The 26,052-nt window shown below is 42.8% G+C and overlaps 1 protein-coding gene across 1 annotated transcript; it reads right to left on the bottom strand.

The window, feature by feature from the left end:
- Positions 1-370: 370 nt before the first annotated feature.
- On the bottom strand, positions 371-23,620 carry LOC136571383 (DNA dC->dU-editing enzyme APOBEC-3H-like). Its single transcript, XM_066571761.1, has 5 exons — positions 23,424-23,620; positions 8,920-9,162; positions 4,116-4,516; positions 3,457-3,572; positions 371-1,924 (listed from the first exon to the last, which is right to left on the bottom strand). The coding sequence occupies exons 1-5, from the start codon at positions 23,618-23,620 to the stop codon at positions 1,910-1,912; spliced, it is 972 nt and encodes a 323-aa protein (XP_066427858.1). The 3' UTR covers positions 371-1,909.
- Between the last annotated feature and the right edge of the window lie 2,432 nt (positions 23,621-26,052).

The raw sequence follows: 26,052 nt of genomic DNA, 5'->3' as shown, positions 1-26,052 counted from the left end.
TCAAGTGTGGCTGCCCCAAATGGATGAGCACAAATCTATGGGGCCTGACAGGATTCATCCCAAGGCACTGAAGGAGCTGACCAATATCATTGCAGGACCTTGCATTGTTTTTCAATAGTCTTGGGAGTCTGGAAAGGTTCCAGGCCAAGTGGAAGATGACAGTGCTGTTCCAATGTTTCAAGAATGGTAAGAAGGAAGACCCTGGTGACTACACCCTGTCAGTCTCACTTCAGTGCCTGGTAAAGCTATGGAGAAGGTTATTCTGAGAGACAATGATCAGGTCCTGAGAGGGATGTCTGGACCACCTCCTCTGAAGTAGCCAACATTTGGAATAGCCTTGGGCTAAATTAAGGCAAAACAACACCAAGCAATCAATTAGAAAGTTTTATTTATAGGCTGCAGCAAGTAAAACCGTATGATTAGTTTAACAGTCTGTAGCAGCAACAATTCAAACCTTTCTGAACAGCATGGATTTCTGCAGATTTAACCTTTCTGAACAACATGTGGAAACAGCCATCTCTGGGCAGCCTGTGGCAGCAGTGACTTGAACTTTTAAGCAGAGGGAGAAAGGAAGAAGGAAAGATAGAAAAAATAGAGGTAGTCCAAAACAGACCTGGCCTTGTCCAGATTCTAAATACAGAAAGGTGAATACATGTTTCACCAAAAAAATGATATCATATTGCTAATAGCACTTTGTTAGTGAGGCTCAAGGATCCTGGTTCAGGTCTCAGCACTGCACCTCCAGGATAAAATGTCCAGCACACAGCGAGATAAGTCCATAGGGCTCTGGGTGAGCAGCTGGCTGATAGCTCAAAAAGTTACAGCCAGAGTTTACATCAGGCTGGTGACTTGCCACCACTGGGGCTCCCTGGGGCTCATTTTTACAGACAATGATCTTCAACGTTCTTATAAATCATCAGAATGGGGGAATCAAATGTAGGAAGCAAAATTAAGTAATCTTGCCAATGAACTAAAGTAGGAGGATCTGTGGATTCCCTTGAGGGTAAAGAGGCCCTGCAGAGAGATCTGGATACTGAAGAGCTGAGCAGTCACCAATTGTATGAAATATTACAAGAGCAAGTGCTGCATTCTCCACTTGGGACCAGGTAATCCTGAGACCACAGATCAGTGATAGGACTGGTGTAAATGGAATGAAGCTACATTAGTGGATGTTCAGCCTAGACATTAGGAAAAGATTCTTCACTGATATCAGAAATGAAGCCCACTCCTCTTAAATTTTTAAGAGTTTTAGTAAATGATAATAGGGGATAATCACGAAGCAAAACTTACAGCGTACGCTGGGTGCATGGCCACAGCCAGGCGCACCCACCTCTTCTGTCTGCAGTCTTTTATACTGTTACAGTTGTGTTACCTCCTCAGAAGATTTTGCAGATTTATTTTGGGCTGGTTGCCTACAATCTTGCTTCAGATTTTTGCAGCGTTTGCACAATTCAATAGTTGCAGATGTCAGCAGTATAGGGTGCTCTTCTGATGCCATTTTAAGCTTGGAACTCTTCCTTTATGGTCTTCTGCTCTTCACTTATACTATCTTGGATATACATTTTGCAATGATAATCATATCTTAAAAGACACCTTTTGCAAGCCCACTTCCATCTTTTAAAAGCCTTTTACATTAAAAGCCTAATTTCCCCTTTTACGTTGCCCACAAGCAGTTATAAATTTTACCACACTTAAAAGCAGTTTGAGACTTACACTAATTATCTAAAAACAATTACAATTTTATAATTAAACCAAACAAATTATAGTGAAAACCAACTACTACATAACAGTTTATAACATGGATGAAGATTTTAGTCATGTTGTTTAGTTTTAGGTAGTCATGGGAGGAGAAGGACTTGATGATCTTTTGGCTCCCTTTCAACTTGAGATATTCTGTGATTCTTTGATTCTACAAACGAAGACCCTGAAATGGAAATAGAAGTATGACATTTACGTCCTCCAATTGCACTGTGAACCTGCTGTGATTTGAAATGGACATGGTAGAAGCAGGCTATTAGTTGTAGTAGCCCAAGATGTTACTTTTCCACATATGCCATATAAAATGGATTTCCCAAACAACCAATGACCCACAAAGCCACAGATTTCTTTCACTCTCATTCACTAAAAATAGCATTTGTCAGAAAACTCTAATGCATTGAAATCAAAATGCTGAAGCACTTATATTAGTTTTGCTGGATTTTTTTAAAAAATACAGTCCTTCCCAGCCAAGGATGTGGACCTGTTCATGCAAGCAAAGTGTCTTGTCTCCAGGGCCACAAACTTTCAGCACTCTGGTTGAACACACCTTTCTCCCTCCTGCCTTTCAGGAGGCCTGTCACAAAACAGAAGCAAAGACTGAATTTTCCCAGCGTGCAGGCATTCTGTTTTGAACAGCTTTTCTCACCTCACAGAAACTGTACCCTTCCAACCAGTCACAGAAGTTACTGGATGGAATCTGGAAGGGACTTTAGTGAAGTATGCAGGGGCCCAGTAACTGGGGGGTGTCAGACCACGGCAGACATTGAGAGAAAGGGGCTGAGTAGCACCATTTGGCAAACTGAAACCCATGCTCAGATCCAGGTTTAAAAGGAATCTGGTGGAGGGTTTCTGAGGTGAGACTGGAGTTCCAGGTAAAAATCAAGGAATTTCCCACCCTGGAACCCAAAGGAGAAAAACTGCATAGCTTTTCCTTCATAATATTGTTGCTTTTTTCAACCTAAAAATGAAATCTGAGATAATTTTAGTATAGGAGGTAATATAAAAAAGTGGATTTTTATTTGGAGGCCTCCAGGGGCAGTTATGGAGAATGTCCACAAAAGCCCTGCCACACAGGGTGAATATAGTTTTGATTGGTTTAAGGAAATTAGCATAATTTATAAAAAGCCCCAATTAGGAGGACAAGTGGTAATGCAACTGCCCCCCAGGTCAAGCTCTTTCTCTGGAGCCGTCCCTTGGTACAAGCTGTATTTGTTTATGAAAATGTGTCTCAAAGACTTTGTTCTCAACCTTGGATCCCAGGAAGAACCAAGATAGGATACAGGCCTTGTACCCCTGGGGCTTGGAGCTCTGGAATTTGTTTAGTCTCCCTGCCTAGGGAAAGGGCACAGAAAAGTACTGACAAAACTAGCTAGAATACAATAATAGGCTACAGACCTCCAAATCTATGTGCGAAGAATACAGAGAACATATAAAAGAAAAAAAGGCAAAACCCAAGATGGCATCAATATGATGGAAAAATATCCATAGTTCTTCTCTCCCAGTGAGACAGGATAGTTCCCATGATTTTAGTACATTCCCTTTCTCAAAAGCCAAAAGCCTCAAGAGTCTAGTTGGACTCTTTTCAGTCCAACTAGAGCTACATGTGAACAAGGGCTTCTTTCCTGCTCTTTACAGCTCAGTTGCCCCAGAGTGCAGATCATTTCATGTGATCCCCTCTATCTCTCAGAGTGTACTGACCTGAAGGATATCTTCGAGCTTTACACGATTCCTCTGTATCTCTGATTGAAACTTCTTGGGCGAGAAATCACAATTGACATCTGGCTGTATAAAGGTCTTCCGACAGTCATTATAGTCTGGAGAAATAGAAGCAAGATAATTAACCTGAGTTTATTCAGATACCAGAGATGCTCAGGGAACAAGACTTCTTTAGCTTGTCCTTGTGTCCATATCACAGAGACAGCTTGGCCATGGATAGGTCAGCTGATGGATGCTGTCCACTCCGTGTCTGGAACCAATACCATTCACTCTGGGCATTTTTTTCCCTCCCTTAACTGCAAAGGAGCTCTTCAGCCAGCCTTATCCCAGCAACTGCATTTAGGACAAGGGAGAAGGACCATATTCCTCATTCCCTCAGGAGTGACATAAGGATGGTATCTCTAAACAAAAGAGAATTTTCATACAGATCTGGTTGCTAAGGGTCCTGACTCTTTTCTCCTGCACTACTTAAACCCCTTTTATTGGGATGTGACTTTCATTCACTGCATGGTGATGGTTGTGCCCCCAAAGAAGCTGAGCAGACATGGGGCACCATAGAAGCAAGCGCATACTCAATTCACCCATGCACAAAGTTCACCAGCTCACCCCTCCCCAGTCCCACAAAGCATGGGAAATCTTGCCTTCGGCTTCCATGGCTTTAATGCGCACTTCCCGCAAGCTCTTAAGTTCCCTGAGGGCCATGCAGTTCCTTGGATAGTTTACGTAGTAGAGCCGTGCCACGTATATGTCGATGTTCACATTGGGCTGCTCCTCCAGGAAATCCCGAATTACATCGCAGCACTCCCAGCAGGGGCTATAGGACAGGTACCAGGTCATGTCACAGATATTGTAGCTTCTTGGCTCAAAGATTTCCTCCAGAAAGTACTGTTCTGCATGGCAATTGTTGTAATCGTCATTTCTGACCCAGTGCTGCCAAGACCTGATACCCCCACGCCACTGCAGCTTGCACAGTAGGTATGTCTCCTGTGGAAACTCCCGGGGATCAAAGTGTTTTCTTAATGCCCTCTTAGAGATATACATGCTGAAACAGAAGAGAAAATTCAAGGAATCACTGGTAACAGCTTTGCTTTCAGTAGTACTCCATTAAAAAGGGGGAGGGTGGAGGAAATCAGAGGAGAACTGAGAAGGGCAAAGCACAAGACAGCAACGCAAGGAAAATGGAGAGGCAAGGACCAGGCAGGGTAAAGGAACTAAAGGAACCAAACCCTGAACTGTTAATCCTCCCGTCCTCCACAGCTGCATGCAGAACTTTCACTGCCTTCCCCCTCCCGATGCCTGTCCTCTTCCCCATCAGTGGGAGTATTTCTAAAAGCTCTCTATATTTTTTGTGTGTCAGACATTTTTACAAGGCTCCTATGTAGCTCTTTTCAATGTAGGGAGCTGTTGTGAATTTTGTAAAAACTAATACAAAAAAAAAGAAAGAAAATAAATGCACTGATACACTATGAAGCTGAATATTTTATATTTTTCGTTATTGGATTATCTTGCTGCTTGTACTTTCATAAGGTTTAGCACAGTCAGCACCATCCTGCTTGAGAGAAGAGGAAATAAGTGCTCTATGCAAAAAGATGCAACTCCCAGGATGGATATTTTCTGAGTTCAGAAACGACTTCTAAATACTGTTAAGGACCTATACAAAGACTGCCAGTAGTCTTGAATATATCTTTTACACTCAGTAATTATCCATAATGCATAAATAATGGAGCCTCCAGAGGCACTATGTAGCCTTTGTACAATTGCCTAATATAGAGATTTATATGAGAATGCACCTCAGATATATGTTTTTCCACATTAGAATAATTCAGAGTAAATCTAGTAGACAACTGATCAGATTCCAAACAGAGAATCAATAAGCCTGTAAATTGATTTATAGATTAGTACTCATTAGTAACAAAAACCCACAAACAAACCAAAACCCCAACCAAACCAACAAACAAAAAAGTTGCAAAACCCCCCAGTCTGAGCCACAGACAAATGAAATCTTGCAGAAAAAGTAATTGTCACATATTCTCTATCTGCAGGACTTATGACCTATGCAAAAAAGTATCTCATTATTCTGAGTCATTCAGAAGGCTTTGTCTTCTTACCCTGTCTCCTTCTTCATCCCAGCCTCCTGCACATTAAAATACATATGCACACGAACCAGTTTATAAACCACGGGATGTGTCTCTCTTGATCTTCTCCACATAAACTCCATTTATATCAACCAAAGAAACCACACATGCAGATTTATTTATCAGACTTTCTATTGAATTTATGTAAATGTAAATATAAGCAAATATTTAATTATGGTACAGGAATAACTATTTTGCTATACCTAATTCCTTTAGTAGGTTGTTAAGAAAAACACTAAGAGAGACAAATTGAAGCACAGACTCAAATTTTATGCTTTCTCATTTAAGGTGTTTAAAGACATGCACTTTTTCTATTTACATTATGTTATTTGGAAGTTAATGTATATTAGCTTAAATTTCTGTAAAACTCAATTTTTAGGGAACATATACATAATATAATTATATCATATGTTCACAATAAATATATAAAATATGTGACTGGTTGAAGTTCACCAAAGAAAATTCATTAAACTCCCAATATTCAAGCCAAGTTCAGTTAATCTAATTTTTACAGAAGATACCTCTAAGGTTTTGGAAAGCAATGTCACAACAGATTACAGAGATTTAATTCGTTCAAAGGTACCTGTAGATGTTCCCATCTGATTATAACACACAATTTAAAACTTCCAAGTCCTACTTAAATATGTTTTAAGCAGCCTTTTGCCTGTGTCTTGACCATAAAATACTGCACACTCTGGACAAGCTATTGCAACAGGTGTCCTGTGTTCAGGGAGATAAAGCTATTTCTTTAGAACAATCTTGAAATACACTAATCTTCAAGATACAGACACCTTAGGGATGTGTTGAGCCAAGTGAAATTTATGGTGTAATCAGCTTAGTAAAATATGACCAAAAGTCTGCATTCTTATTAATATTTGCTACAGCTATTACTTGCTATTTTTAAAATGTAGGTTAATGAAAATTTAAACAACACTACCAGAAGGACAAATGAGAAATTTTAAAACTGTGATAAAACACTCACATAGTATAGAATATATACAGAAGGGCAGTGTTCATTTTTCTCCCCAAGTCAGATAAGAGAATACTTAAATTGTGAGTTTACAGATATAAAATTACTGCCCAAATTCATGCAATCACCTAAACTCTCTTTTAAAGTGTTTGCGGTTATCACCAAGTGTTCAGCATGGTCCAATTGTCATGCATGGTACATGAATACACATAGAGCTTAACTGAAAAAAAATCAGTCACATAACAGCTATTGATACAAATATGAGACAAAATTCATAGTTAGCAAATAATTAAAGATATAAAGAAGAAAACATAATTTTTCTTTCTAAATCAGGTCCATCAGTCTCATAGAGGTGAATTTGTAATCCTTTCAGAATTTGAGAGCTGCAGAGAAATGCACTGTAAAGTATGACTAATAATATGAAAAATGGACCATACCCCAAAAAGTTTAGAGGAATTAGGGCAGAAAATGACAGAGGGATGACAGCCAATGTAACTATCTCCTAGGCTTTATTTTCTTTTTTATTAATATGCAGCTGCTATGTAAACATACACTAAACCTTGAAGATGTATTGACTAATTACAAAATACATTTTAAAATGTGGTAATTCTATATTTCCTATTGTATGGTCCCACCACCCATAACTTGCACAGGAATGCAATTAGATTATTTTAAAATTCACAAAACAGCTCCTAATACAAATATCTTACAAAAACTGTGTAATAAACTGCATCATCATAGATATTTAATAATTTTCCTTCCTTCCTCTAACACTTTTTATTAGAAACTATTTAAAACTGTTCTCATTGAAAGATAATAACAGTAATAATGATAATGTCTAGAAATACATGAGCATAAATTTGCCAAATCTTCTTTAATCCACGTTTTTTTGTCCCTTGCTAATGCTTTGCACAACCAAGGCACTTCTTTACTAAGTGCATTCTGTGAAATACAAAGCTGTGTTTCGTGTCAGGTACATACAGGCAATGTGTGTATTTGTGATTGTGAGATGTGTGGAAACCAACCATGGGGCAGTTATAAAGACGAATTCTAAGAATAACTGAGGAAAGTAAAGCATGGAAAAAGGCCTTTGAACCTATCCTTTGTTCACAATTAACCTTAGTTGATTTAGGAGCATTTGAATTAAAGCGTTAAGGATGTTGCTCTTTGCTTGTAGCTAAGCCTTAAAGAGTTTTGCAATAACAACCTTTTGAAATATAATTATAGAATATTGCTTGTATCCTTGAAACTATAGCTTTGGAATATATTAAAAGGAAACATGCTTATCTCACGCCTTAAGAAAACAGAGAAAAGGAGCTTGAGAAAGGAAGATGAACACCAACTCAAGGATTAATAGTTTGGACCAAGGGAAGCTGGACATCACTGTTATGAGATTTATAGCCCTTGCAATTAAAAGGTGGACCCACATCTGGGGAGCTGGACTTCACCAGCTGGGATTCGTTTTTCTTTCGGAAACTGGACCCCCACCATCTGGGGATACTCCTTTCTGGGATACATCTTGAGAGAAACTAAATCACAATAGTGTATAGAATTGTGATGTAAAAATTGGGCATAGAAACTGCTGATGAGTAAAAATTGGAATAGAAACTGCTGAGAAAGCTTATGAGTACCCCTATAAATACCTGTAAGCCTCAACTATCAGTGTGCAGTTGGAGGGAAAACTTCCCCCACGTTATCCAGCGCTGTATTGCTTGTACTTTACCATATTAATTAATAAATTGATTGCTGCTTGAATATTGGCCTAGTCAAGCTTCTCATTTATAACATTTCTTTACACTTCTTTACTTCTTTTCTTGCATTAAAACTTCCCCCTCCCTGGAACAGAAGATGGTCTGAGACACTTCATTTTGGGTGATAACAGCTGTCTCAAGACCTCGAAGCTGCCGAGCAAGGACGATGCATTTTCATCCTCTCTGGCAGCCCGGCGTCGAGGCAGGCCAGTTCCCGCCCCAGCCCGGCCCAACACCCCCATCTTCCCGGGGCTTTTCGCAGTGCCTGCTGATCCTCAATGCTTTATGGCTCCCGGGACAGCTTCCAAACCACCGGGAGCTTCCCCAGCAGGCTGGGGGCCCAGTGCAGCCCCTGGTGCACCGCAGTGACACAGGGGACAAAGGTCCCGCTCAGGGACCAGCGCTGCCCTCGCCCTTTCCCAGTGCCACCAGCACCGCCCGTCCCCGAGCCCGCACGGACACAAAGCTCTCCTTCCCTCCCCGGGCTGCACAGCCAGGGACGCCCTCGGGTCGCAGCAGCAGCAACAACACAGAGCTGAAGCTGGACTGCTTGCTTTCTTTTTTTTTTTTTTTTTTTTATTTCTTTTACCCTCTCATCTTTCTCCGGTACATGGCTTCTCCTTCGCGGTGGGCTCTGGCGGTGCTCTCCTCCCTGCAGTCCCTGCAGACGCCCAAGCACAAGGCACACGCCCCGCTCCGCTGGCACAGGTCGGGGGTGAAAGAGGAGACCGGAGAACTTTGCCGGACCTCGGCTGGTGCCTCGGAATGACGTATCCAAACACGCCTGCCCCCAGCAGGGCTCCCGCCTCCTTTCCTCCTTTCCTTAGCTGGGCTGCGGGGGGCCTGAGGAGCTTCCAGTTAAAAAATTTAATAATTCAACCATGTCTTTGAAGCCTGATTCTAAGTTTCAAATGGGTGATAATGATTCCTTGGCAGGAAAACGTAATTTATTCTTCCGTGTAGGACACCCCTCGCAGGGCCGCAGCTGTTCTGTGTGGCACACAGACCTTCCCTGAAACACCTGAAGCTCAGCTCAGTGGAAAGCATGGTGCTCCTGCCTTGTGTGCTGCCAGATCTTTCCATGCTGTCACAACTTTGTGCTCACCAATACCACTCAGGAGAGACTTCGCTCACAAAGTGTCAGCAAAGCTTCATCACCCCTCCCTACCAAACCATCAGGGTTCCCCCTCCGGTCTTGAACAATGCTTCCTGAACACGGCGTGCCCAGCATCTGAAGGGGTCTTAGATTTATTTGTTGTCTACACTCCTATTTCTATTATATTTTATTAAAACAGCTGTTGGTTAACTCATGTCTTGTCAGGCTTTGCTCACTGATGAGAGGAATAGCGGATTTGTCTTTACAAACAAGCTGTGGGTCTGCTGGTAGATAAAACTAGCACTGGGAGATAAAAGAAATGGTGGGAAGGATTCCGCTGATTGATGAATGGAAAAAGATACTTGCTTTTACAAATAAACTTTAGGTTGTCTGATAAATGAAATTAGACATTGAAAGATGAAAGAAACGATGGGGAAGAAAAACCCCTAAATTCCATATCAATTAAAAATTAAAAGGGAGTGTGATATATGTTATGGAATAATTCGTGCCTGTGTAAAATATACATTAAATAAGTTGTGCTTGTACGAAAAATTCTTAAAGATTTAAAACCTCGAGGGGAAAGAGATTGCTTCACAAATTGTGAAATCACAGACGGGCAGCAAAGAGGAAAAACTTAATTAGCAAAGGAAAAGATGTGGCTCCGTGGAGATGGGCCCTTTCCCAGGACACTCCAGAGACACCCAAGCATGATCAGGATAGTCAGATTCATCAAGGGTGTGCAGCCCAATGCCAGGTTCCCCTAACTCGACAATCATCATTCATCACTTCCCAGAAACGGTTTAGCCCAGCCCAGCACAGAGAAAAGGAAACACGACATGAATATGTGAAGCAAGGAGAAGAATAGGAGAAACTCTGCCCCAGGCGGAAAAAAAACGTATAAAACCAGCCCGGCAGAGACAGCATTTGTGAACCGAGGAGATCCGAAGCAGTAGAGGTCGGATCTGTGTTCACCCAGCGCTGATCCCGGGCTCGACGCTGTCCCTTTGAGCGTGGCTATCAGAGACCAAATCTCAGTCGTGAAATAAAAACCTTTTTTATTGATTATTGATTTGGCTTTATCACTTATAACAGGAGGGTTATACATTAGAGGGAAATCTTCGGTACCTCAGCCAACAAGGAAAGAGAGAAGGGAAATGTGCCCAGGAAATTAGGATAAAAAGGGAAGCTATGTCCTCCAAAAATTTGAGAGACCCCAGGGGAAGGCCCCATGGCCTCTTCCTCTATTCAAATAAAGCAAAAGGACTCCTCTGTCTCCTTTTTGGACATAAACCTCTGATGTTTGTGGATTAATTTTCCTAACACTGAGAACCAGTATGTATCCTGCGCCATCTCTCTTGCACATAAGTGGTCCTGGCCAGGCTACTAAGATGCACACATCTTAAAATTGGACTTAGATTTGATCCTTGTGGGTCCCCTCCAATACTCAGAGTATTCCATGATGCTGATGAGTATATGGATAAGAGTGCAAAGGAGCAAAATCCATTTATTTTGAGATTTGTAAAAAACCCCCTCCCACTGCCTTTCTTTATGGTCTTTTTGAGTGTTGTTATAGGAATTTTCGGTGGAAATATTTAGGAAAGATAGTAGCTCCCAAGTACCACACGGGGACTTGGTGGTTAGGTGCTGTTCACCTAACCACTATGCTGGAAGAACACAGTGCAGCTCAGCAACAGTGCCAGCCCCCTTTCAAAAACATTTCCAAGGCAAACCTCACAATCCTAGGAAGACACCCAGGAGTAGCTGCAGTTACCAGCCACTCAGCAGCATTCTGCTTGTGGATTAACTGCACTGGGTGCAGGGAGCTCGGCTGGCTCCGTGCTGAGCCTGGCTGGGGCACAGCGCTGCCTGATCAGGTCTGGAAACATTACAAATACTTTCATGGGACACAAAGCCTAATCTAAGAAGGACTAGATATGCCTAGAGAGTGCTGCAGAGGCTCTGCAGGTATGTTCCCCAGATGAGGAGCCCAGGGGAGCAGGTGGCAGGACCCAGGTGACTCCTCAGGGACCATGGAGGAGGCAGCTCTGTGCCGAGGCGAGCGATGGCACACTCTGCGTGCCACCAGCACTCCAGAAGAGCAGGCTACCTCAGACTCGGCACTGCCAGGATGCACAGAGCCAGCCCTGGACTACAACAGCTACAGAGCTATTTGTCCCTCCAGGAAATGGCCTTGGGGCTTTTTCCCACTACATTTTGGGATTTCCCATTACCTGGGATATCCCAAAATGGCACGAGTTGACAGTATGTGGATTACAGCTTCCATTTGTCTTTTTATGGAATACCTGAAGAAAATTGCTGAGCGCTGTCTCTTTGGAGGGACAAGGAGCTCAAGGATTACAGGACTGATGCTGAAGCTGCTGCCAGATGTTGATAGCAGCATGTCTAACCCTCTTGGATTGAGTGCTGGCTGCCTCAGAAAGCACCTGTCTCCAGTTGGAAAGGACAAAGGGAGCACTGTGGGCTGTTGGCTAAGCAGTGTATGCCACCCTAACCCCATGGGAAATCTTGTGTGGCTTGGAAGAGGGAGTAAAGACATGCACAGTAAAGCCATTGTCTTCATTTTGACATGTCTGTTTGTAAATGTACTGTAAGTATCTGTGGCAACCTTCTGAAAGCTGGAAAGGATCATAAATACTGCCAGATAAGGTCTGCTAGGAATGCACTTCTATCATAACAAGCAGAACACAAATGGAAGTTCATGGTGGAAATTAATGAATTTCAAGGTTGTGATAAACTCACCTAACTTGGAATGAAAAACTTGTATTAGTAAGGAATGGGCTTCTTTGCAGCTTGTAGATTGAGGTGTCTTACACATTTAAGATAAGGTGGTGACACTCAGCCTGAGTGGGCTCAGCAGAGATTTGATGGGAAATCTTCCTGCAGGATAATGTGCAAAATGAGTTTGTTTATATGACCCATTCCAGTGACTCTGCTCTGACAGCAAGAGACATGAAGTCCATGACACAGGAGGAAGTCAAGACATGGAATAAGTACTTTCCTAAGCTGCAAAAGCTCTGTTGCCTACAATGTGCCTGTCAACAGCTTTCTCCAAAGATCTGCACAGTGTGTGATCGGCTGACACTAAGCCATGCCTGTATCTCTTCTCCAGAAGCCATTTCCCATTCATCACCTCTAGCTCCACAAACCATATGGCTTTTGTCTGTGACTCCTGCAAGTTCTTTGTGGACAGACACACATTCACATTGTTATGAATATTTTGATCAAATAATCAATTAAGTAATATTGAAGGGTTAGCTATGATCATAATTAGAAAGTCGCGAAGTATAAGTTATAGAAATATCACTAGTCTATGTTTCGAATATGTACCCTTTCAAACTTTACCAAGAAGTTACTGGACCTATATATTTCAGTCAAGAAGCTATGGAGACCATCATGCTCACCAGTTATGTTCCCTGTTGGGGAATGAAAAAGTTAATTTTAATCAGTATAGGAGCAACTTATTTGGTATGAATCATGTGTAGAGAAAAGCTTAGTTTGGAACATGTAAGCATTGTGGGTGCAATAGGGAGGAAAAAGAACAGTCTTTTCTTTTACAAACATCACTATTTAAGTTAAGAAAACAGTGGGAGACACACCATTGTGTATGTGCCTGAATCAACAATGCCCTTGCTGGAAAGAGATTTATTGGGAAAACTGGATGCTTAAATAATTTTCCATGATGAAGAAATATAAATTAAAAATACCAGAATCAAAAGCTGTTGAGGCAAAGATTTTTATGTTACAGGAATAAAAAAAGAGCTGGAAGAAATCCCAAAGGAGGTAGAGAATTAACCCTATCGGTATAGACAACTGAGATGCCTGGATGATCAAAATTAGCTAAACCAGTAAGGATTACTTTCAAACCTGAAGTCAAACTGGTAAAGCAAAAATTATATCCTCTTAAGTGGGAGGCAAGTAAAAAGTTGGAGAAGCTTGTTGAAAAATCTTTAGAATAGGGGTTATTGAAAGAGTGTGAATTAGAATATAACATAGTGATATTACCAGTTATAGATTAGTGCAAGGTTTAAGGGCTATTACTAATAAGTACCTGATATTTATCTAGCAGTAGCTGGTCTGTACACACTCTTGACAGCACTGAAAGGGGAATATAAATGTTTTATTATGCTTGATCTTAAGGAGGCTTTTTCTTCAGTATCTCCTGACACAGATAGTTGGAAATTGTTTGCTTTTGAGTGGGGGAGCCTAAACACCAGGTGGAAGGTGCAGCTGATGTGGATTGTGCTCACAATAAAAAAAGATAAAAAAAGAAAAAAGAAATTGGAAAGCTGCAAAAAGAAAATCTAGGCAGAAGTTTACTACAATGCGTGGATGATATTTTACCAGCAATCAAGACTTTTACAGGCAATCAGTGCCTTGATGCTACTCTAAGTCTATTAAATTTCTTGGGACTATTTGGATGGAGGGTGTCAAAGAAAATGGCACAAATAGACAAAGAAGCAGTAACATATTTTAGTTCTGAGATCTCGCAAGAAAAAAGAAGCTTGGGAAGCAGCTGAAAAGAAGCCACTTGCCAGACTCCAGAGCCAAGGAATACAAACCTTCTTAGGTACAGTCAGATGCTGTCAGTTATGGACAGCTAGTATGGGGTACTGACAAAAACCTTGCATGGTTCTCCAGCAAAAATACTTGGTATAAACTCCTGGAGTCAGAGGGTCTTTGAAGCCCTAAAAGAACCTTAATGCCAACCCCTGCATTGGGACTCTCACACTTAAACCAAACCATTTGAGTTATTTGTGCAGGAAAGGATGCACCTGGCACTAGGGGTACTGGGACAGCCTTTGGGTCATGAAAGTATCCTGTCCAAACAATTGGACAATGGAACTAAAGGTGGATACCTGAGAGAGGTGGTAGCTGCAGAGAGCACAAAAGCTGCCATGTACCCCACATGGGCACAGTTGGTTTGGAGCAGAAAGGAGGACTTTGGGTATTGTCAGCAGGATGCTGTAACACCAGGTTGCTCTATTGGAGCAGGACAATGTTAAGGTAACCACTACTTTAAACCCAGCCATGTTTCTCCAGGCTTCAGAAGAAGCCCAGAGACCTTTTCTCATGACTGCCTAGTGAAAGGAATGAGAGGGAGGTGTTTTTACAAACAAACTGTGTGCCTGCTTGTAGATAAAGCCAGATACTGATAGGTGAAAGAAGCAAAGGGAGAAACCATAAATTCCAGAGGAATTCCACTAATTGACACAGACTGCTGCTCACTCAAGGTCGCGCTAAATTCCCGGACTGAGAAAAAAAGAACAGGGAGACAAAGAAGGGAGGGTGGGGTGCACAATAGAAGGGGATCTGTATTAGGCAATTCGGGAAGACTGCACCTCTCAAATACCTCAGCCAAAGCAGAAAGAGAGAGGGAAATGAGTCTGGGAAATTAGGATAAAAAGGAGGCTGCACCCTCTAGCAGTTTGAGAGACCCCATGGGAAATGTTCCCTGGTCTCTATCATCATTTAAATAAAGTTACAGGACTCCTCTGTCTCCTTTTTGAACATAAACCTCTGGCGTCTTGAATTAATTTTCCCAACACTGGTAACCACTCAACAAGTGTGTTTTGGCAGACCTGATCTCAAGAGCGATCCCATCCCGGACCCAGAACTGGACCTGCACTCCAGCAGGAGCAGCATGGTACAAAACAGAAAACAGGCAGCTGGTTATGCAGTAGGAACCTTGACTCAGGTAATAGAAGGTCAGGTTTTACCTTTTAACACAGGAGCACAAAAAGCAGAATTAGTGACCTTACAGTGAGTGCTAGAAATCACTGAAGGTAAAAGGATAAACATATGGACTGATTTAAAATATCGGTTTGGAATAATACACCATGAAACCACATGGGAAAAAAGGGAACTGTTACCAGCATAGAGTGCTCCTATTAAATACAAACAAGAAATTTGTCAACTACTACAGAGTGTGCAAAAGCTGAAAGAAGTGGCTGTGATGCCCTTGTAATGCTCATGAATGTTGAGACTCCCCATTTAATACAGGGAATCAATTCACTGACAAAACAGTTAAAGGGGTTGCTGAAAAATATATCCTTGCACTAATACCAAGCAAAAAGTTGGGTATCTGGGAACAAAAACCAAGTTATAGCAATCAGGACAGCCAATTAGCCCTATCTTAAGAAGCTACAGAAAATCCCAGCAAATGACTGGTAAAGTCGTGTGGGCAGGTAATTGTACCTCCACAATTAATGTATAAGATAGCTAAGATAACAGAAATAAAACATCAGGAAACTACAAGAGAATATGGAAACTACTTTATAAAGGAATATAGTAAGCACAAAGATGACAGAAATTAATAGATCAGTTGTTGAAAAATATGTGATTTGTTCCGTAAAATAATCCCAAGGAAGGAGGCAGGCCACCTCCAGGGCTATTAAAACACAGGAATCTACATGCAGATTATTGGCAAATTCATTTTGCAGAATTGCCCAGGCAAAATGGAGACTGGTATATTTTGATATTGGTAGATACTTTTTTGGGATGGCCATAAACTTTCGCATGTCACACTAACAAGACAAGACAAATCTCAAAGGTTTTGCTGAAATTAATATTTAATAGCACTGAAACTAACTCTCTAAAGGTTTAAAAGATACATCACTATCAACAGATCAGTAGGACTAGAGCTGCCTGTACATCCTTTCTGACCAGGAGATATGGTGTACATCAGAATCTGGAATTTTGGGCCAGTCCAGGGGAAGTGGAAGAGACCAGATCAAGTTCTCCTGGTAACCTACACTGCACTCAAGGTGGAAGGAATTGAACATTGGGTTTATCACACACAGGTAAAACCAGCAACCACACATTAAATTCAGCAGAGACAAGACTGACTAACACCATGGGGTTTATATTAAAAAAACCTTACTGTTTTAGGTATGGAATATGATTTTCTAGAGGGATACCTATTGGATTTAGGTGAAGATGATAAATAATTGTATATTTATAATAATAATAGAAACTACATTTTTAACTTTTGGGAAGGGGAATGTGGTTTTAAAGTTAGTGCAAAATTTTGGCAGATTACAGAATGTAACTTCTATAATATATTGCCAAAGCAAATCTCTGCAGAAAATCCAGTTCTGTGGGGCTTTAGTTATCAATTTGACAAAAATTTGGAAAGTAATATTAGTGGAAGCCTAGGGCAAGGTAAAAACTGAACAGCAAGAAGTATCAATAAGAGACGGAGAGCCATTGAAATTGAAGTGCCATTTTACTCAGATTCCAAACTTCAGTCCTGGTAAATTGAAAAGGATCTGGGAAAAAGAGATAGAAAATAATTGTTTTTAAAGTTAAATGCATAGGTAAATGGCACAGTGGCACACCTTATCCTCCTGAAAGATGGCAGTCAGTATCGTTGTTTGTTGAGTGAAGGTGATTTTTGTTGCCAGCCCATTGAAAATAAGGAACAAATGACATAGTGTTACAAAGTTCAAAACAAGAACTGGTTTGTAGGGAATACCAAACTTCAAAGCAGGGATGTTGTTGAGAATTGGAAAGAAACCAAGGAATTTGATTTGCCAACTCAGGCATTCAGAAAGAAGTGCACCCACCCAAATCAAGAAGAAAGGTCAAATGAGAATTAAAAGTCAAACAGAAATAGAGCAATTAATCCTCTTCCTCAGAAAAACTCCAGAGGGGAATTTAATGTTAGGATTAATCAAGGAGTTTGCCAATTTGCAGAACGTATCACGGCTTACCACTTGTTTACCAACACCAAGACCAGGAGGTGAGTCCATTCCATGGGAATTTTAATCATGCACTTGACTAAAAATGAAACCACACATTGTGAACATTAACCTGTAATTCAATAGAAGGAGCAGGTAGAGAAAATTAGGAAACAATGGAAGTCTCCAGGGAATAGAGCTGATTGGGAGAAATTTCCAAATTATATTTTCACCAAAATAGGTAGATTTCAGACAGTAGGATAGTGTTCTTATCATGAACAAATAAAGAAAAATATAAGCTAAATGTTTATGGAATGGGCATGTGGCAAAACTAATCAGACAAAAGAAAAGGAGGCATACTGTGACTCCATTTGCTTTATGACAATATTGTCTCAATTTCAGTATATGGCAAAGGCCCCTTAGTGTTCTACTTGGGAGGGCTTAGTGTTTGCAAATTGGCCATTTGTGCAAGAAAGGAGAACCTGATATCAAGTAAAGGAAAAGCCAGTGTCGTGGTGGAAATGTGAGAGGATATATAATTGTAGTCCTGTTGATAAGGTAATATAGGCTATTCCTTCTTTAACTGCTGCTTTAAAGCATGGATGCTCTGAGGCCTCAGAACCAACCTCCAATTGACTGATAGGAGGGGAACCTGTTTCTTTTTAGTTGCAGTAGAGCTACTGTTAGGAGCCTTGGACATTTAGTATGGGCAATGAGTGATGGGACTTGGACAACTCCTCTACCTTGAGATGGTAAAGAAAAGCAAATTACATTAGGTATGCCAGCTTTATGTCCAATTGGGAAGAAAGCTCCTTTTAGGGGAACAGTAGAAAACCTACAGTTGGAACGTGTGAGAAGTCAAAAACGGATGAGGGATGGAATGAACCTTCATCTGGAGTGAAAGTTAGTTGGGCCTTAGAGTGTTTATTGACTCCTTTAGTAATACACAGAAATAGAGAATGGATATCAACTCACAGGACACACAGAAAGGCTGGCAAATGTGACCAGGAAAGGATTTATGGATTTAAACATGCAGCTACAAGCAACCTCCAGGATAACTTTATAAAATAGAATGGCTTTAGACACACTCCAAAGAACATGGGGTTTGTGGATGCTTAAGACAGAATTGATCATTGCTGCATACACATTCCAAATGTGACACAAGATGTAGAGCATGAGCTGGACTTAGTAGAAAATGTAAAAGAAAATATTCATGAGTTTCAACAAAATATGCAAGAAAATAGGATAGATAACATTTTTAGTGGATTGGGATGGAATCTGAGTTCATTGGTAAAATCACTGGTTAACACAATTTTGTTAATAGTCTTCCTAGCAATTATGTTGATCTACTATTGTTTTAAGAAGCAAATTAACAAGACTTCAGGTAATTGGATGGTTATCCTAGCAGTAGCTAGACAACCAGATGCAAAGGAATCACTTCCAAGTCCCCCACCAGCATGTGGTGAATAGGATTCAGATTAAAACATTGAAATAATTTTCAAAAATTTAAAAGGAGAGAAATGTTATTAGTATTTTGATCAAATAATTGATTAAATAATATTAAAGGGTTAACTATGATTATAAGTGGAAAATTGCAAAGTATAAGGTATAGAAATACCAGGAATCTTGTGTTTGGAATATGTCACCTTACAAACCTCACCAAGAAATTACTTGACCCTTATGTTTCAGTCAAGAAGCTATGGAAACCATCATACTCACCAGTTATGTGCTTGGAAACCCACTCCACTTCCCATCTTGATTTTAGAATTAAGGATTCCAATCAGTAGACCTCAGGAGAGATGACCAATGATTGTTTTAGGCTAAGCATATTGATGAAGTTATTAACAATTGGAACCAACCAATGCAAAGGTTATTATTTAAGAACCTGCATAGTATGCAAAAGAACTTATGCACCAATGATTCAGCAGAAGAAGTTAATAAAATGGATGGGTTTGGTTGGTGAAGTGGGACATGTTTTCAGAGGAGCTGCTCCCCATGTTCCTGGTGCCTGAATAAAGCAGTGCCTGCTTATCCACATCAAACTGGTGTTGGATATGTTTCTTTCATCCCGTGACAATATATTATGTGACAATATATGACAATATATTATGACACTATATTATATATTGGTGACAATATAACATGCAACAGCTATAATTTCTTAAACTGATTCTCACTCACACATTCTCCATCATGCAAACAACATTAGTGAATGACACAAGGGTGTAAAATTAACACAGCCTGAAATGCAAGAACATAGCATGTCCCAGGCCAGGTTCTCTTTCAGTCTTTCAGACTTCATCATCTCCTGTGAACTGCAACAGCAGCATGACATCCTGACCTGGATTTCCCACATCTTAGGGAAAGGGCTGCTTTCACTGTGCCGTGACAGCTTCACATCACATTGTTAAGCCACAGGTTAAGATTCTCCAAGTGAGCTGGCAACAAAAAGCTGCATGCTGAGGGCTTTCAGTTCCCAACACCTGGGGCTGGAACTGCCTCCTCCTGCTGCTGCAGTGTCTTAGGACTGGATGAAAATGACACGCTGGACTGCTGAGATATCATTTAACCCTCCCCCCACAGAATGGTGGCTGCCCTCAGAAAGCGCCAGTGCCTTCCTGGGAAGCTGCCCAGACATCTGCTCTGTGCAACAGGAGTGGATCATTGCAACGTGCAGCACGAGCCATGCTCAGGACCACCTGGAGCACCAGCTCCTGACAGGCAAGGCATGGCACAAAAATGTGCTAGCACAAAACCTCAGCTGGGAGGAGTCAGCAGAGCCCTGTCAGAAACCCGTGACCTGAACCACAACAAATCCACAGCACCTACCAGGGACTAATGGCACTGCAAGGGTCTGGCATTAAGGAGGTCTGGCTCAGGAGTCTGCTGGGGAAATAATAAGCATTATTAGTTACAGGGATCTGATGGGGCTATAAATAAAGCAGATCAGGTAATTAGATTTGTGGACAGCCAACAAACAAATGATGAAAACTGATGAGTGATCAATGTACCCTCAGTCCTTTTGCCTCTTAGGCACTCTGGTCATATTTGTGATTTCAGTGAAAACTTGAATATGACAATGAAAAACACGATGTGAGATCATCAGCATGTAGGTAACTCAACCAGAAGTACAAAACATCTTGTTCTGACAGTTCGGTCATGGGACATATGAGTCATAATGTTTTAGTTCAATTTATAACTTTCAATATGCTGTTCTTTATCTTTATTACTTGATGAAATAGAAATTGAAACATAGCTGCATTTTTGTAATTTATTTTCCTCTTTTGAAAATTTGCATAGTATCAGGAAGTATTTCCTATGCACATATTAGATATTGATCCCCCAACAGCTGAGCCTTTCTGACCTCATATCTATTGTGAATCCTATTAAGGAGGCTTTATCACCTCACAGAGTCAGATAGGGAATGGGGGAATCTTGGATGGGGGATTCTTCCATAAAGCCAGGAGCTTTTTGAAAGACAATTGTCACCAAAATCAGCATATCAAAAAACTACAGCAGTCCCCAGAACATCTCTCTGTGGCCTTTTGGATGTTGTTGACCTTTGCTGTCAGATTCTGAAGGTTTTTCCTACATCTCAGCCCCTCTAGCTTCAGACCTGCGTCACAGCCACTCATCTGACATTAAATATTTGCTCAGGCCCATGAGACAAAGAACAAGAAGGACAGTTCAGAGCTCAAAAAACAAAGGGCAAATAAATACCTCAGAAAAAAAAAATACTGATCCTGTTTTTAAGCTTGTTTTATGAAGAATATACTTCCCTAATGATTTTCAAAGGGTTTTGATGATGGGGAAAGACAGTGAAATAGCTTCTGTTTTGAAAGCTGGTGTTTGAAAAAAAGAAAGATGGGGAAAGTCAACCTGAGCAGTTCAATAGTGTAAAGTATTTCCCCTCACTCTTTAATGGAGGTCTCCCTTTTCTGCATCATCCTTCTGCTATCCAGAAACTTCTCACTGCCAAGAGACCGCCCTAAATAGCGACACTTTCCCTTGGTTACTCCAGCTCATCAAGGAAGCTCTTCCCATACAGAGGGAACATAAGTCAGACAGGCAAAGAAAGCCAGGCTGGGATACAACACACCTCCATGCAGCTCTACTTATCCATTTGCAGGGCCCTTCCATTACTAGAGGAATACAGCTGCCTACACATCCTCAGCACAGCAGTGGGAGGAATGAGCCTCAGAGCTGGGGAGACCTGGGCAGGTTTGGCCCCTGCTGTTGCCTTGGCACAGCCCACAGCAGGCACAGCCAGTGGAGTGCCTGTCTCGGGGGCTGAGGCCACCACTGCTCCTGTCCCCAGCCTGAAAATGCCTCATCTCCTCGCAGCCCACAGACAGCCCTTTGCTGCTGTCTGCAGCACCAACAGCTCTAGGGAAACCCCTGCTGCCTGCCCTGTGGTTAGACCCTAGTGAGGGCAGGCTTCTTTTCAGACACAAATGCATGAGCACAAATGAAGAGGCAATGTATCTAGGCAGTGGAATTTGTCTCTGATCTCTGTCCCCAAGTCACCCTGTGCCATCTCCTGTCTTGAATCTGTGCATCTCCAAAAGGAAAATCCAGGCTGCGGCAGTGGGTAGTAGTAAGTAAAAGGAGACACAGGGATAAAGAGTTTCTCTAAGGGCATAAGGACTGTGCAGGGGATGGGAGGGCAAAGGGTTTGGGCAAAAGCACAAGACAAGGAAAAAAATCACGATTCAAGTGAAGTCTTCTGTAAGACAAGGACTAAGGAAACTACATTTTCTTCTCTCTGGCCCCAGTTTGTCCTGGTCTTTAGCCTTGGAAAGATACATGAGCCAGGACAGTTTATCTTGACTTCAAGCAACAGTCTGTCTGTACAGGGATTCTGTAGCAATACCTAAAGAAGAAGGAACAGGGTGAGCTGTGAAATGGGCTCAAGTCCAAATCCCAAAACAACAGTCCAAGTTATTGGGCTTGCATCATAGCTTTGCAGATGTCTTGAAGCAGGATAGCTCCACTTATCATTGCACAAATTATTCATAGGACTGCAGCAGGACTATCCCTGGCAATTTGTTGTTGCTGCTCTGCTGCCAGTTGCCACCCTTGCAGTTCTGTTATCAGGAGGGACAGGGTAAATGGCGTCCTCCATAGGTTTTTATAACATTTAATTCTATTCCAGTCAGTTCTGCAGAAGGTAGTAAAATAGTTTGGAGGGCAGCTCTGCAAAGTAACAGATGGGCTTTGGCAAAAAACAACCAGGCATGTGAGCAAACTAAATGTGATATGAAACAAGGTATCACACATCTGGGAAGTTCCATTTTCCCAGAAATACCTTCCCTGACTGACTTCAGCCAAGCTCGAATACAGCTGGCCATAAATCAGCAGTTCTGTTTCCTGAAAAGCCTCACTCTAATGAGATGCTTTTATTCTGACTCACAGCAGAAACAGGGTCCCTCCTTCCCTCCCACTCTCACTGGCTTCTACCCCACATCCTATGTTGTCCTATAAAACAGCTGATGGCCTGTGGCATGCAGCAGGGGTGCCACAGAGCCAGGTTTAAAAGGAGATATGAACCCAAGTCTCACCCAGGACAGCTAATCTCCTCCTCTCCACAGAAACCTTTTGGTTCTGTCCAAGCAACTTTTCCCTATGAAAACCAAACCACCCTGGCCAGCTCAGCTGTCATTCCCACACACAGTGCTGTGTCCCCAGGATAGAAACCAACTCAAAGGGCTGCAGAATCAGATTGTCTCTATCTGAGGAGAACAGAAACTGGGACTAAGCACACCTGGCTGGAATTTACCTTTTGACAGCTGCATCAGAAGGCTGAGGCTTATCAAAAACATACAGACAAGTGGAGCAAGTGGAACATACAGACAAGTGGAACATACAGACAAGTGGTGGAGCAAGTACAGCTCACACCTTTTCTTCTGCTGTGCCCCACACCTGTCTGTTACTGCCACTGGGGCAGGAGAGTCCCCCAAGGGAACTCTCTGAGTTTTAAATAAGAAATGAGTACTGTCATGGCTGAAGGGACTGCTGAGTAGGTCAGTGTGCACAACACACTGAGAATAGTTTGGATATCAAACATTAGAGTGGGAAAGTCCTCCTGCCCCCCTGGCTATGAAATCATAAATCTCACTGTGCTACAGCCACAGAAACTTTCTGGGATCCTGTCATCCTTACTGTTAGGCAGCAAAGGACTACCTGTGAGACTTTCCAAGACACAACATATTTTGACACAAAAAAAAAAAAAAAAAAAAAAAAATAGGATCAGAGCATAGAAACGGCTGAAAGTCGGAAATTAAAAAATATTGTTACTTTGGCTCCTCTGAGCACACAAAGAAACCTGATGCAATCCGACTGTGATCTAGGAAGCAGAGCTGGAAAGCAGATGAAGCTGCCAGGCTGACAGCATTGCCTGGTTTGATTGGGCAGATTGTCACCATGCCAGAGAGGCTGTCACATGGTGGAAAGTTCTCAGCACTGATGTCCTTAATGATGCCAGCAACATGCATGCTGAGAGCATCTAACCATCCCCACAACATAAATGGACAACAGTGAAGGAGGAGCATAAAACCATGAGAATTGTCTTTCTCCATGAAAAAATAAATGGTGCCTGCATCCTTACAGGTGATGGCAACTACAGTTGCAGCTGCAAGCAACTGGTGCTTCAAAATCAACTCTCTCAGAGATTATGTTTGTCTTCAAATGAAGCTCACTTTGGTTACTGGCCACAGACTGCTGCACATCACACAGAATCAAGGAAATGCAACAAGGAGATACAGTCAGGAAGGAAAAAAATACAGGGAGATGAGAATTTAAAGTGACAGACCATCTGGAGAAGAAAATCAACAGAAAAAAAATGCAGGGAGAAGTGAAAGCAAATAAGAAAGAGAACAAAAATAAGTGGAAAATCATGAGGGGAGATCAGTGATGGGCCAGAGACAGGCACACTTCCATCCTGACTGTGCAAGGGTAAGAAAACGCTGTATAATTTACAACACTACAAAGTTTATTCAGTCCATGCACAGGAGGGACAGACCAGAAGATCTTGACTGCTAGTGGAAGAAAAAGAAATCTTTCTCCTACTGCGACTGAAGCCCTTAATCTTTGCCAGACTGGATTCTGGCATATGCTGCAGTCCTGCTGGGAAATGTTAGCAGCACCATCCTAAAGGAGGGGAAGTTCAGCCTCCTTTCATTTAACCTGCTTGATTCTCAAACTAATGAGCCCTCCAGGACCTCAGGCCACATACCACCCAGGGTTCACACCCTACAGGTTAAACATTTTCTGAAACTATTCTGGCTGAAGTGCTTATTTGCACAGGAAACTTCTCCCAGTTGGGACTTTTATTGTATGGGTCGAGTGGAAACTCTAGGCATGAGTCACTTGCCTGCAGCACAGGGAGCAGAAAGATGCACCCATTGAGAATCTGAGAGGCCTGCGGCAAAGCCAGGAGCTGGTAATGGTGTCATACCGAAAGAAACACAAAAGGAGTGAGTCTCAGCTGCCAGCAGAACAGAACAGCCAAGACAACACCTGTACAAGATTCCTAGAGTCATATTCAGTCTTTGCTGAAAGACAGCTGGAGTCTGGCTTGTCATGCTCGAAAGGATGCTAGTCCCTCCCTCTGTGCAAGCAGGCGAAGATGTGCATTTTGCAGCAATTAAGCTGGGCCAGCTTGCAGCCAGTTCATTTACAGAGGCTGCGCCTGGGGTTGGCTGCCAGCAACAGGAAATCGTGTCCCAAGCACAGGGGCGAGCTGTGAGCCTAGAGAAGGAAAGTCAAGGGCAAGGGCGGAAAGGCGCAAGAAACGTCGTGCTGGGCCAGAAGCTGTGTTTTCAAGCTCTTATTTTGGGTGCAAAACTGTGTAAACACAAATCCCTGGATTTAGGTCCTGTTGTGGCCGAAATCACTGCACATGACGGTGGGGTTCACCACGCTCCCTGCATGTTGTGACACGTCCTCGACAACGATGAGGATGGCGCCGGAGCCGCCCGGGACCCGCGGGGACTCGGGCGGGCACAGCTCGTGCTCCGCGGGCCGGCGGCGCCGGAGGGGCGGGAGCTGGGATGCGGGAGGCGGGATGCGGGATGCGGGAGCCTCCCTCCGCTGCGGGCGCGGCTGTCTGCTGCCGCTCGGTGGCCGCCGCACGGTGAAGCACAGCAGGGCTGCGGTGAGGGGATGATCCCCGGCCCGGCTGTTCAGCTTTCCCGCCGCCTGTCCCGGAAAGCGGCCGTGCCGTGCCGTGCCGTGCCGTGCCGTGCCGTGCCGTGCCCTGCCGGAGGAGGCTCAGGTTTCCCAGAAGCGACCCGTCTGTGAAAGTTTGACCTCCTCCAGGGGTCCCTCTCCACCTGTTGCTGTGTCCCTCACGCCAGGGTCGCTGCCACCGAACCTGGGTGGGTTTCCCACTACGGGGTTGGGATGCAGGCAGGGTTACCCCTTTTTCTTCTTGTCGGGTGTGGGATGGAGCTGATTGCATAAGGCAGAACCCCCCGAGGAGCTGAGTACTCGGGTCACCGCGCTTGCTTGGACTGATGTGAAGTGACTCATTCTCTGCCTGAAATGGCGTTCCCTCCGAGCCTTGGAGGGATCTGAGATAATGCCAGGATGGCCCCTGTCCCTGGGCAGCAGCACACGGCGGGAGCACACAATGGAAGCTCCACAGCTCCCTGCAGCTGTGGTTTGGGATACGAACCAGCCAGCTGCCACACTGCCCTCCTGGCAGGGCATATCTGTCCCAGCAAGTCTCTGTGGGAGATGCTGTCATAGCACGTCTGTGACAAACCCAGCCAGTGCAAACTCCTCTGTGCAGTGCCCAGGGCTGGGGCACAGACAGCAGCAGGGCCACAAGCCTGTACACTCCTTCCCTAAATACAAACAGCAGCCTGGGCAGGAAGTGATGCCATGGCAAATCCTCACGTTACTAGAGCAGGGATCCTCACTT

The sequence above is a fragment of the Molothrus aeneus genome, chromosome 2 (genome assembly GCF_037042795.1).
Source record: "Molothrus aeneus isolate 106 chromosome 2, BPBGC_Maene_1.0, whole genome shotgun sequence".
NCBI classification, from domain to species: domain Eukaryota; kingdom Metazoa; phylum Chordata; class Aves; order Passeriformes; family Icteridae; genus Molothrus; species Molothrus aeneus.
The sequence above is the reverse complement of the archived record's forward strand: the minus strand, read 5'-3'. Positions and strand labels throughout refer to the sequence as shown.